Consider the following 13,833-nt stretch of genomic DNA (forward strand, 5'->3'; position numbering starts at 1 on the left):
ACATAAGCTAACCTGAAAAAGTCACACTTAGACCGGAGTCAGTGTCCCCAGGGAGGTGAGGGGTGTTATACTGGCATAACTATCGCTCCTTATGCATGGCAAGCCGGAGTCTCAGCTCCTGGAAAAACACATACTCCACCCCCACTCGGGTGTTAAATCAAGATGGCTCCTTTGGGGCTAACTTGCACTGGGCCCAGCCCTACAGTGAGAGGAGGTAAAAAGGCGGCTTAGAGCCACCGTTGTCTCTTCTTACCCCAGCTGTGCTGGATGGGAGTTCAGTGCTACTGGGGATTGAGGGTGAGGGCTCATTTTCAGAAATGTCTTTGGAAGCCCAAGTCCCATGGTTAAAAATTCTCCCCCATTAAAGTAAAAGTGTGAACCTGGGATGTTTTGTCTCAGTGTTTGAAACTGGAAGTGCTGAGCCCATGTCACCACCAGATCATTTGCACACGTGCTGTTTCAAAACACAGTACCTTTGCGGTCCATATAATGGCCACCAAATACTAGTGTAATAAAGTTTCGATTTAATCCGTGCTAGCTGTAGTTACTGTGGATGCTGCAACACCATCCAATCCATCCTTCCTGTAGGTAGGACCCTGCTCTGCTCAGCTGAGAGCAACTGCAAGGCTTGTGGCACCTTATCCTTGGAAGATACATTGCAAAGTTCGAGGCCCAATTGTGATCCCCATACTCATGTGAGTGAGCAGCCAGCGCCCTAGGACTGCTCGGGCATGTAACTCCTCAGCACAGTGAGGGGCCGGGAGTCCCCATGTGGCCCTCGGGATTTAGGCTGCACGACTCCAAAGGAATTCCTGCTAGTCTTCAGAATGAAACAGTACTGAGAAAATAACGATGATTTATTTGTATTACTGTAGCACCCCGGACCCCCAGGCATGGACCTGGACCCCATGGCACTCACACCGAACAAAAACCAGTCCCTGCCCCAAAGAGCCGGCAGTCTCGGCATGAGTCACTAATCAGTGAATAAAAAACAAACAGCTTAATTCCTCCAAAGCCAGGCATCCTGGTAGTAAAGAAGAAACACCCTCTACAAGAGAGAAACCCTTGATATGATCTCTCTGTCTTGCAAAGGTCTAACAACGTTCTGCGTTACAGGCCTTTGGAAGAGTTGGGCCGGCTGCCCATGTCTTTTTTTTGTTTTTAAACCGCCCTTTGCTCTTGAACATTTCATTAAAGATCCTGGAACAGGTTTTTTTGAGGGTGGGTCCCTAGAAGGACTTGAATGTCTTTTGAAGTGCTGGCTCAGTTCCAGATGCCTTCTGCCCAGCTGGGAGAGAAGGCAGCGGGTAGTGGTGCTGTGCTTTTGTATTGCACGTGTTTTTAAACGTCATTATTGTTTTGGGCATTTATGTATTACAGTAGCACACCGAGATCAGCGCCCCGTTGTGCTAGGCCCTGTACACAAACACATAGCGAGAGGCAGGCTCTGCCCTGAAAGAGCATACACTCTAAATAGACAACAAGACAAACAAAGGGTAGGGAAGCAGAGGCTGGGTGGGCTGAAGTGATTTGCCCAGGGTCACGCGACAGGTCAGTGGCCAAGCTGGGCTAGAAACCCTTTCCGATCCTCAGTCTATTGGGCTATCTGCTAAACCACGCTGCCCCCAATAACACAATATTTGGGGGCAGGCAGAGGGGGCCAGGGAAATGCATTTTAAAATAATCTTCACTTTCTTCTTGTGTGTTTAGGGTGATGTCCTGGAAAGGACTGTAAATCAATTATTAACGCTCCAATCCAGCAATTGGATCCCTGTGGCAGCCCCCACCAAGATGTGACTGGGGCCTGAGCTTGGTATCAGTGAACCAGACTTGACTGACAGTCCCTTGGGCCAGCTGGCGTAGCTTAGAGCAGCCTCTGGGGCCAGACATAGAACCAGAAAACCAACCCCTCTTCTCTGCTGTGCCGAGCAGATCTTGGCCAGCGCAGAAAATCTGGCTTCCTGGACCCAGTCCTTAGCTGCAGTCATGGAATGCAAGTTGAGGTGTACAAGCGGGGGGCTTTAAGCTATAAGCCACAGTTGTGCTCCTCTGATCCTGGCCACGCTACAGCAAGCCAATCTTTTGGCATAAGTAGCCTGAAGGCTGCCCCAGGAGGGCCTATTACAGATAGGGATGCAGGAAAACACTGGCCATGCTCCCTGCTGGTGTTGAAGCAACTACAATGGCTCTGTGCCACATAAGGATTCCCTTACCCAGAGCAGATCCTATGGAGACTGGGTCTGCTGGGTTCACTTTGCTTTGGGGAAGGTGGTACGAAGCTGTCTCAGGCTGCCCAGTCGTTACAAGGAGGCTTGTATTAAACCTCTTGATGGTGAAATCACTAGGGATTGGGGGAATATTTGTGTGTTTCGGTAAAACTTTCTCCCCTGCTTTTCCAACAGCCCGTTAGGAGCAGGCTGTCTCCCGGAATGCCAGCCAGGCATGTATTTCAGCAAAGAGACCCGGAAATGCGAGAGGTGCCACGCGAGCTGCCAGACATGTGTCGGTACGTTCTTCATCTGCACGGGGTCCCGAGCCGTTCCTCCAAACAGCCTTAAACCCAGCCCTCTGTGCCTAAGCCGTGAGCTCGCTACTCTGCAATGCAACAGCACCTGTGCCTTCTGGGCTCGAGGCATTATTGCTCCTTTAGAGCATAAGGTGTGCTTTGAAGCAGCGTCGCTGGATCAGTGCAAAAATTAACCCACCAGCTTGTGGAAGGAAAAGAAACGGCTGTGTGGGCTCAGGGCGTTTCGCTCGCCGTGCAAAGCCCAGCACAGCAAAGGGAAAGCATCCCACCATGCTGCTTTTCCACGGGGATTGCGGCCCCCAGTCTTTAACAGACCTAGTCCTTTTCAGGGTGTTTGATAGGGTTACCCCTATTGAAGAATTATCTCCACGTGAGCTATAAAAAGGCCACTCTTTTTTTTTTCTTCTCCCCTCACCATCTGCATGTGCATGTATAGAAGTAAATGGGGCCTAAAAGTCACAACCAGGTTGAGCCCCATGGTGCTAGGTGCTGTACAAACATAAAGGGAGGTTCAGTTTGAGGTTGGGATGGTCACATTGCTCACAAGTGCCCAGCAAACCCTTTTCCGTGCTGTCGTGGATGTGCGTATGCTGGATAGACAGCAGAAGCAGTTATCTTTTTCAAATGCTTTAGGGAGTTTTTGACATTTTTTTATTTTATTTTATTTTTTGTATTCTTACACCTGTGAAGCCAGGCGCTGTAGTTGAACAAGGCTCAGGGGGAGCCCTCTAAAAATGACCTAAGACAGCTTTTCGGCACATAAAAATGGCAAGAGTTTGAAGTCTGTTATCTCGGGTCATTGCATGATTGGTTAGAAAGGATTGCTTGGATTCTCCCCCACTGAAAAAGGATACAGCTCCCATTTATGCCATGGGCCCAAAATATCAGACTTTGAACCCATCCCTGAGGCAGGACTTCTACTGCCAGTCCTGATCCTCGGGCCAGGTTAATTTGCGGGGGAGAGGAGAACTTTCACATCCTGCAGAACAGATTGACTTTACAAATAAAAATATGGTGGCTCTGGGGCTTGCACTAAATGCTGGGAGACGGGTTAGTGGGCAGAGTGCAGGTGAGGCAATCAGAGGGGAGTGATCGATTTATTCTCACGCCGCAACAGTGAGAGAAAAATTATTTTTAAAAGTAGGAAAATACTAATTGTGAAACCACAAACATTGGCCGGCGACTCAGACATTTGTTTTAACAATATGAACTGGGTTTTAAGCCAATTGTGTCCCTGTAAATATTACCTATCGAACAACAACTAAGCAGTAGATCAAGAGCACTTACCCTCTACCGCTAGCTCACCAGCCAAATTACATCCCTCTCATGTCTGGCAACTGTTTTCAAAGAGAGACACTCAGAACACTGGTGGTTGCGCAGGAGGTGAGGCCAAAGTCATGGTAATCAACAGTCACGTTTCAAGGCACCGGCTGACCTGCAAGGATCTGGAAGGAATTTTTTGCCACCCTTCTATAAGCCAGGCCAGCCTAGCAGAGTGAGGCTGCTGCAGGAAGGACCAACGCTGTACACGGGGCTGTCACTGGAAAAGGGAGAGGGTGGAGTGTCTACATGGGAGGGGAAGGTAGCAGGAGACAGAGCCTCTCAGCAGTGGGGAAGGATGGAGCAGAGATATGAAGGGAGAGGCACAGTGGGGAAGCTGCCCCTCCCCCCTCCGCCTTCCCCAGCACTGCAAGTAGCAGCGAGATGCAGGGCCAGAGCTCGGAAGAGGAGTCGGCAGAGCGACGCTGCGACCTCAAAGCTCGAGTGTTCGCCGAGCGAGCGCACGTGCAAAGTAGCCCTAACATCGCCGAATGGCCGTTTGCTTCAAACAGCCCAGCCCACGTTTTTGCCAGGTCAAAAGAAATGGCCTAGGTCGGCCACAGTGTAGCAGCAGATACCGGTCATGCACGTGGGCCACTTCTGGGTTTCGAGCCCGTCCCCGCCTCCCAGTTGGGTCCATCCTACAGTCGATAGGAAGCCTCTCTTCCCTGGGGCCAGCAGGGCTCTGTTCCCAGTGGTGCACATGCCGCATGGCTTCTGCCCAGGGCTGTCCTTACCCATACGCAAAGTACGCAGCTGCGTAGGGCACCAGGAAATTTGGGGCACCCTGGTGCCCTGCGCAGCTGCGTGCTGCTCCAGCCCCTGCTCCACCTCTTCCCCATGGCCCCCGCCCCTGCTCCGCCCCCACTCTCCTGAGGACTGAAGCAGGGCCGGGCCTGCACTCACCAGTGGCGGGAAGTGCAGCGGCCCGGCCCCAGCCGCGCCACCGGTGGGTGCTGGGGCGTTGTTCCCTCCCTGTTCCCCAAGCCAACCCTGCCCCCCCCCGCAGGGGGGGGCTGCGTAGGGCCCCAGAATAGCTAGGGGCGTCCCTGCTTCTGTTGCCTGGGGGAGGTGGGTTGGATCTAGCTGCGCTTGTGCTTAGTGGCTGGTCGTTCGAAAGGCCACCAGGTCCAGCAGTCATAAACCCAGGTTTATGATGCAGTGTGGATGCTAAAGTGCGGGCTTGGAAACACCAACTCCATAAGCCCAGGTCCCATAGACCCGGATTTACAATGCAGCATAGTCATAACCCGAAGAGGTTGTGAGGAGTAGGGTGAGGTGGTACCCCTTGCTGCCTCCTGGATACAGCATTTGCTTAGGTGTGTTGTGGAATGTTGATTTTCCTTTCCTCAAAGCGTCAGGAACTGGCTTCAGCCAGAGGAGGATGCTGGTGCAGGAAGAGAGGGAGAGATTGGTGGGCTGCGCTGTTACAGCAAACCCTGTGACCTTCCCTACTTACAGATTTTCCTGCTTGCCTTTCCTGCCATCTTCTCCTGGCTCCGAACCTTCCCCACTGAAAGTTAACCATGTGCACGAAGGGCTGGCCGTGTAGGGGACAAGGCTGGGCTGGTACTTTGTCTTAGTGTCTCTGCCTGGGGTATCTAACAGCAGGGTCAAAAACACTGTCAGAAAGTCAGTGGAGATCGGAGGCTGTGGGCACTTGAGGGCTTGGCCAGTGTGCGTGCTCCTAAAAATGTCAGGCTACACTTAGCTGCACACCCAGGCCTGTCGGCATCTCTTGAAGGTCCTTTCTAGCCAGGCTGTTGGGTTAGCTGGGTCTTCGCTGGGCCTGGGATGTGGGCATGAGCTGAGGAACCATTTAGAGTCCAGCTGAACCATTTAGAATCTCAGGCAGCTTGTTTATTCTGCCGCAGGCTTCTGGAACGGAGCAGACTGCTGCATGTATCCTAGTCCCGAGTGTCCCTGGCTCCCGTCCGACACAGTCATCGTAACACAATGTGGTAATTGTCTTTGTAGCCAACTATAATATTTCATGTCTCCCTTGTTCTCCCTAGGGCCAGGCAAAGAGGCATGCATACAATGTGCCAAAGATTTCCACCTGCACGAGTGGCGCTGTGTCCCTGCTTGCAGCCAGGGGTTTTACCCTGAGGCGGTGCCAGGTCTACCTTATAAAGTCTGCACAAGGTACAGTGTCCTCTTGAGACCTTTCCCTTTGAAGTTAGTGTGATGAAATGCACAGGGAGCCATTCTTAATAGCTGACTGGATACATCGGCAATCGGAGTGGGGCTGCTGATAGCGTGTGTCACAGGGAACGAAGATAAAAATCCTCAAAACAACTGGCTGGTTGATGCTGTTTACTAGACCGACTAAAATGGTCAAACAAGCCCTGAGCTTTCGGAAATTCTTCACCGGAGCTGATTTTTCATATGGGTGACTAGTGAAAAGTGTCAGCGTGGAGCATTCTTAGATAGTCAACTCCTTGGGGACCGTCTGATTGTTCTATTTGTACAGCGCCTGGCACAATGGGGTCCTGGTCAATGACTAAGGCTCCCAGGGGATACAATAATACAAATAACAAATGAGCATAGTAAGTCCTGCCTCAGGACCAGGAGGCCCTGGGTTCTAAACACACACCAAGCTTTGGGCAAATAGGCACCACTGACCCTGATGTGGGTTGCTGCGCTCTCCTTCAAGGCAGATGTTAAACCCTTATGGCTGGGATGAAAATTAATACTTCTACAGTGCCCTTTGAAAAGGGGAACTCTGGAAGTCAGAAAACAAGGGCTGGTGCCTGAAGGTATGTTGAGCATAAACTAACTGCTCCATTTGCCTTCACAGCCAGTTCTCTAGCAGTGTTTAACGCATTCCTTTGCAAAGCACTGAGATGGCCTGTGCAGGAGAGGCGCTGTAAGAAACCAGATTCTAGTCCATTCGCAAACAGTAGTTTCTTGACCTAAGTGGAGACTCCCATTGAATTTCACCTAATTATATGTAAGGAATAAACGTTACTATTTAATAGTAGAACCAAATGTTCTAATTTCGCCAGGTAGTATCAAACCCAGTCGGCGGGTTTCATCCTTTTGGGAGGTTTCATCAGCACATCTAAATCGTGTCTCCTTTAGACAGGAGAAATGTCTGACCTTGCTTCTATTTTTTCTGTATCGTCACCTTCCGCTTTAGCACTTGAACTCTCTGTAGTTGATCCAAGCTGCCTTTCTTCCTCCAAAACCGGAGTAAAAAAAGTGATGCAGTGAAGAGATGTTGCACTTATTTATTCCCAGACAAAAAACTCTGAAACTGGAGCGTACGTATCGTTAATTTAGAAACCCTGGGGATGTGGCAATTGTCCCCCGAAACAAGCATTACTGATCATGGCATCTCTACAGGGCAGAGTTAAGCTTGCTTTGGAGCCTTAACTGCATTGCTGTACTTTAACATGGCTGGGTTTCTTTTAAGTTTTACCTCTGGATGTAAATTACAACATTCCTGTGTGGTTTTTAACCCTTAAATTCCCGATGTGTGTTCTCCAGCATAATGTTTTTTGTCTGTGAGTATTAAAAATAGCTTTGTTTTAATCTTTTTGTTAAGAAGGTGAAGGAGGAGGGAAATAGCTGGGACCTCTTCCCCTCTGCTCCCCCCCTCCCCATCACAGTTCCCCAAGGCCATCCGAGTATGGCAACTTATTAATCACTACTGACCAGAAACAAATGTGAAATGGAGGCGAAAGACTCCCGTGTCCTATCACCAGCCCAGTAAGAAGTTCAGCCCCTCATGGTTCAAGTTTTCCAAAGAGAAAGGGGCTGGTTCAGTCTAGATGTAAGTGGGTTCAAATCCATTCCCTTCAGTGCCCTGAGGCTGAATTTGCCCTATGGTCTGTCGGGTCTCGACACAAATGGTTGTGGTGCCGAGAGAAAATATTTGTGCGCTTGTCTCTTTGTCAGATGTGATGACAGCTGCTCAGCCTGTGAAGGCTCCAGGGATAACTGCGTCAAGTGTAAGGAAGGTTTCAATCTGCGCATCGGCTCATGCATCACAAATGTAACCTGCATGGATGGTACGTAACGAGAGGGTAAACATGGAATAAAGACCCCAGGCTGATACCCCAGTAGCACAGATGTGTCTTAAAGCTGCCCTAAAGGGGTAGCTGGGGATTCCCCTGTCATCGGGGGTTCCCCAATGGTATAAAGTAATTGGGATCGGCTCTACATCACCCTCCCCCATCTCTGTAAATGCTGCTGTCGGGGCATGGCCAGCGCATGCTGTGCTCTGGTTATTCAGAGCCATTGAGCGGCCCATGGGGACTATTCCAGCTGGCATTAGTTAGAGCATCCCTGTGGTTGCACTAACTTATACTGGCCCAAGGATACAGGAAGGCTGAAAGGCAGCTTAGAGATACGTTTGCCTCCCCTGGTCTCCACGCACCCTGGTGCAGTTGAAGATTGAGCCTATAGATTGAGTACTCTCTGTACAGGGACCTGGGCCCAAATCCTCAGTCGCATTTAGACTCCATTGATTTCATTGGAAGTTAGGCATCTAAAGATCTTAGAGCATCTGGACCCTCCCCTTTCTATAGGTCTGCAGGGTGCCTAGGATGCTGTCAGATAATAATAATAAAAAGCTTCCTAGAATTCAAGTGGAACTGGTCTTGGAATCAAACCAGAGAATAGATGAGAGACACGTATAGGGACATAAGGAAAAATCCTTCAGCTGCACCTTTCCCAATTATCTACATTCCCAAGAAGCCCCTGGCTGTAGTCAACAAAATGCTCCTGCTTCTTCATTCTTTCCTCACAACAAAAACAGGGAGAATGTTGGATGCTGTGATTTCATATTTATGGAACGTATAATTGACCTACTCGAATTAAATCAAGTTACAGAATTCCTGACCTGAAACAGCACTATGATTTCTCCCATCTACATAATGATTGCTATAGAAACACAGGTTACCCAGCAAGGCTGATAAGCGTTTGCTTATTGCTCACGTACACACACGTGTTTGCATTTCATTATATTTCATCCTTGGACTAATTCTCCCACTCATCGCAAAGTGTCTCCATTCCTTTATTACAAACAGGTGGCGATACCCCTAAAAAGTGACTTCTTTTCAATTCTCTCTCCTCAAGCACTGGAACAAATTGCATTGCCTGTTACCTGTGAGGGGTTGTTTATTTAAAATGTTAATCTGTTTTCTCAGATTCTCCTATTCCTGAACGCAGCCCCTCAGCTTTCAAGACCCTCTGTGAGATTGTGAAATCAAAAAAGCTCTGTGAAATGAAGCTATTCATACAGTTGTGCTGTCAGACATGTCTCATGGCTGGATAAAGTCCATTATCTGCATCCAGGAATTCCACCACCCTGCAAGTCCAGTTTGCCAAACCTTTAGGACAAAAGTTTATTTTTTCAACTTTGGGAGAGTTTACATGGTGCTGCCTAACATCAGTTTGATAGCTTTAATATCTCTGTCAATTTGTTTCTATAGCAACATAATGAATAGCATTAAATCTAGGTAGGATCTTATTCTTGGTAATTAAGGCCTCAAAGATACAAAACAAATGGCAATATTAATACTCTCAAATGCTTCTCATGGATGGGGACTGATGTGTGATCTAGACACCTCACCTTGTTTCTTAGTCAAAATCCTTCTGATTCAACCATTCCAAGGGCATAGCAGGAGATCAGGACTCGAAAGCACCACGGATTTCTGTGTCTCTGAGAAGAAGAAGCTATTAATGGTTAAACACTTTCTGTTCTTCTATGTTAGCTCATGACTGATAAAAATCCACGTTACAAAAAAAGAGTAGTACGGTATTTTTCTGTTCTTTACATATGTAAAATGATGAACTGTGTAATCTGAACTAAATAATCCACTCGATAAAAGCTCTAAAGCAAAGTATTCAGGTTACTCGTTGGCTTCTGTTGTTAACTGTTTCTGTCTGGCCATAAATTTGACAATAACTGGAGACTTGAGAATCCTATTCAGAGTTGGTGTAAGAGGGACAATCCAGTGCCCCTGCTAGTGCTGTTGGAATTTAGCCCATAGTGTCTGTTGGGGCCCTCAACCTGCCAGCTGTTGCATGCAAGCGGATCCATGTCCCCGCACAGAGCCCCACTGATTCAGTGGGAGGCTGGCCAGACATAAGGGTCCATCCACATGGTTCAGGAGTCTTATTTACTGAATCCATTTCTCTTCTGAAATAATGATTAAGTGGTTGATGAACTCCATTCTAATCATTGAAACCTGTTAGGTTCTTCCTCTCCTAGCTAAATGAGATGGTTTTCCTATATTTTTACCCTCCAGCACTTTGCATCAAAGCCTCTTTTATATGACAACACTTTGATGGACTTAACACCTCTCTCTAAGAAATCCCAATGCCGATGATCCGGTCAGGAAACGCCTTCCCTATCCAGCTCAGTTCTCTAAAACAAATCAGAATCTCTTCACTCTGTCTCCAAACAGAATGTCATGTGGTGTTTGTATAATTGTTTAAAGTTTATTTGGCTATGTTGTCCTGAGATTTTTTTGTAATAACTTATACTGTATTTCTCCAGAGATTATTAATTATTATTGTTATTATTTTTATGGGAAGTGGGGAATCTTTTATGTGTCTTATTCATGTGTTTCCCCTTCTCCGGGACCTCTGTTGCCAGACTTTATAAAGATATTCTTTTCATAAGACATATGTAGACGATACTTCTTATGTTGCATGTTCTGATTTTCATTGTTAATAGTTTTAACAAGTTCAACCTTCTGCCAGCGAAATTCACAGTAAAAGCTTTATCAGTTCTTTATGAAGCAGGAAGAATCCGTTTTTTTTTTTTAATTCAAATTATTTTCACCCTGTCTGGGCCTGTCCAATAAAACCTCAGCCAGGTGAACGGGGGATGGCCAAATGTCATTGTTCATAAAACTGAATGGAGCAACAACCACGTAAAGGCAAAGCTTCTATGAACTGACCATAAAATTAATAAATTGTTTACATCTGAGTGAGTCTGTACTCTTTCCAAGATGCCAAAGTAAATGGATTTATCTTGTCATTCAGGCCAGAGTTAGATCAAGTCTGTGATGTTTCTGTGAAGTCTTTTTTATTTTGTTGGAGCTGGATGGATCAGGGTCAAAAGTCAGTTGTCCGAGATTGTTTGCTGGGGAGTTAACTATGTATTTACTACTGGAGATGCATTTCTCTGCAGAGGGGCACACACCCATTCTCATTAACTATTACCAATGGCTTGTACCTCCAGAGGAAGCTTGGATCACGCAAAAATCCAAGGTACTTACTAATGATGATTTGCGCATTGCACTTTTCATCCTGAAGGCTCCCAAACGGCTTTGCAAACCTGCATACAAACCACACATAGCATGGCAGCTAGCAACCCACAGCAACGGGACGGGATTGTCATGGCAGAAAGTGAAAAACATCACATTTAGGTAGGCAGAACAAAGTTACGCAAGTTGGAATTTGGCCAGGACCTAGAGGTGAAGACCCCTCCACCTAAGAAAAGTTCTAGGCAATTTTTAATGAGCCCTGGTGCTCAGGACCTTGCTTTTACGCTGAAAGATATACGCTCCAGCGGTATGGTGCCCTCTAAGGCCAGGCTGGGGCATCCTTTCAGTACTGATTCCAAGAGAAACAAATGCCCACCACTACTTCCTGCAGCACCTGGCTGTTCTTCAGTTCCCCATCCAGGCACTAACCCGGACAGCCCTGCTTATTTGGTGAGCTCTGTTGGAATTGCAGCACAAGGCGATGTGGCTGCAGGCTTTGAACTAAATGAAAGTAAAAGCATTATCCTATCACTGCAGCCAGAGTACTAAACCAACATGCCTTGCTGTAACAATCTAACTCCAGAGGATGAGACGTATATCATTGTGTTGGTGGGACAGTTCAAATGGACTCCCAGGCTCAGTACGGCTTTACTGTGGTGGTGTAGATCCAATTCTTGACCTGGCGAAGGCCTGGCTTCTTTGTTTGCAGGTGCAAAGCTTGAGTATTTGCACCTTTGTCAGGTAGGAAAGGGCACAAGTGTTCAGAGTTGTGCCTGCAGTTCAACTGTGGGTGCAAATTGTGTAGGTGTTTCCATGTGGAATTCAAGGTGGTGGTTTTAACTTAGCAGGCCCTAAAATGGTCATTTACTTGTGCAATTACTTCTCTCCCCATGACTTACTGCCACAGGTGAGATTAGCAGAGTATTCGAACTGGATCTCCCTCAGTTTATTTTCCCTTGGTGAAATTCAATGGCTTGCGTTTATGCAGAAGGTCAGACAAGACAATCACAAGGGGCCCTTCTGGCCTTAAAAATCAATGGACTTTTGCCATTGACCTCAATGAAGCAAGGATTTCACCCTATGAATCTATAAACATGATGAAGCTGAGTGGGGTGTTCTCTGTGAGAGGACCTGGGCTTTGGAATCCACCCCACTGCGGGCCACCAGGATCCAGATTTGTTAACCTTTTGGGCCTACTGCAAGGCCCGTCTTTTTCCTATTTGCTCTACAGCTGTTGAAGAGGGGGCTGTCTGGGGGGTTAAATTTATGGACAGCCCTTTGTTCATTATGTTTGTTTTGTCATTTTTAATTAGTGGCCAGGAGTCTGGGGCAATGGATGGTTGGGTGCCTAGAGCTATGCTTTATAAACTGAAGAAAGAAATTAAAATTTGCACTCACAAATGGGAAGATGCCCCCTCAAAAATGTTCCACTTTGTGTATAAATATAGATGTGTTCACATTTACTGCATAATTCACTGTCTATTTCTAGTGCCTTTTGCTATATAGTATACTCGTTTTGACCAAGTGGCAGAAAGGGAGTGGAGAATGATCACAAACGCTGAGCAGGCACAGAGCTGGCTGAGCCAGGTCCTCTGCCTCTCTCCTTGCATCCCCTAAAGCATGGGGTATAACAAGGAGGGGGTAGAGAGGGACAGTGGCTAGAATGTGATGCTCTCTGCAATTCCCATTTGGCAGATTGTTCCTTGGGAGCCACCAGTTTGTTAGAGTAGCCCCCTGACTCTACCCTGAGTGCAGGGCCAGGCAGCAAATGAGGGAGCTGATCCAGCTCCCAGACTGGACCCACATCCCTGTTGTGCCCAGCAGAGAACCTGCCCCATCAAGTCTTGCTGCACCAAAGCTGTGTGGCCCCATTTACAACTTAGTTAAATGTTTCCAGAACCTTGAAACCCGGCGAACAGCCAATGTGCTAATCACATGTCAACTTTCATTTTAAAAAGTGAATGTTGGTGAGTTCCCCGCATAAAGTGGAAGGAAATAAGTAAACGGGCGGGTGCCTTTAACAAAGGGGTGACTGTTAAAAAGTGCATTGCAGCTTGGACACAAAGGGAGAATGTCCCAGTGCTGCCAGCAGCATGTTTCCAGCTCAGCTTTCAAGGCCTGGAGACAGCAGCTGGTGGTAGAAAGGCCAATGTAACCTTAGCAAATATGAGCAGGAAGGTGTTTATGGGGACTGATATTGTTCAACACCAACTTCCGGTGCTGTGTTTGAACTAAGCAAGAGCAAGCATCCGCACTTGTAATTGGAGGTGGCGGGGGCAGTTGCTGAACTGATGGTTCATGTACGTTCACGCTGGGGGAAAGGTGTGGCATCTGTTCAGATCCAGCTGTGTCCAAAGGAAACCACCGTTCTAGCCAGGATGCCGCCAGGCATTTGTACAGAGGAAGTTCTCTCACCCTTCATTACTTTCAAAAGTGGGGTAGAACAAGGTGTTAAGCAGCGCAGCACTCTATGGTCTCACGCACAGCTTTGCCGATGCACCCTGATCCTAGGGTGACCAGATGTCCCGATTTTATAGGGACAGTCCCGATTTTTCACACTTGCTGTCTGGTCACCCTACCTGATCTTCACCTGCAGACAGCCCGACTAGCCTAGTCCTGGGTCACCCCCCTAATCTGGCAACACGCCTCGCTCCTCGCCTGATGTCTAATGCTAGGGCACCACCGTGTGGGGCTCTGTGACAAGTCCGTTCGACAAGAGACAAATATTATTTTTGCCACAGAAAACTCCAGGCTTCCAAT

General features: G+C 47.7%; 1 protein-coding gene across 2 annotated transcripts in view; it reads left to right on the forward strand.

The window, feature by feature from the left end:
- The window catches only part of PCSK6 (proprotein convertase subtilisin/kexin type 6), a 117,323-nt gene extending 106,530 nt beyond the window's left edge, over positions 1-10,793 (forward strand). For both annotated transcript variants that reach the window (XM_008165479.4, XM_065559206.1), the window contains 4 exons: positions 2,403-2,506; positions 5,863-5,992; positions 7,751-7,863; positions 9,004-10,793. In XM_008165479.4, coding sequence (XP_008163701.2) covers positions 2,403-2,506; positions 5,863-5,992; positions 7,751-7,863; positions 9,004-9,131 — 475 coding nt within the window. In that variant the 3' untranslated portion in view covers positions 9,132-10,793. The remainder of the gene's footprint in view (positions 1-2,402; positions 2,507-5,862; positions 5,993-7,750; positions 7,864-9,003) is intronic.
- Positions 10,794-13,833: the final 3,040 nt, after the last annotated feature.

The sequence above is a fragment of the Chrysemys picta genome, chromosome 10, assembly GCF_011386835.1.
Source record: "Chrysemys picta bellii isolate R12L10 chromosome 10, ASM1138683v2, whole genome shotgun sequence".
Lineage (NCBI taxonomy): Eukaryota > Metazoa > Chordata > Testudines > Emydidae > Chrysemys > Chrysemys picta.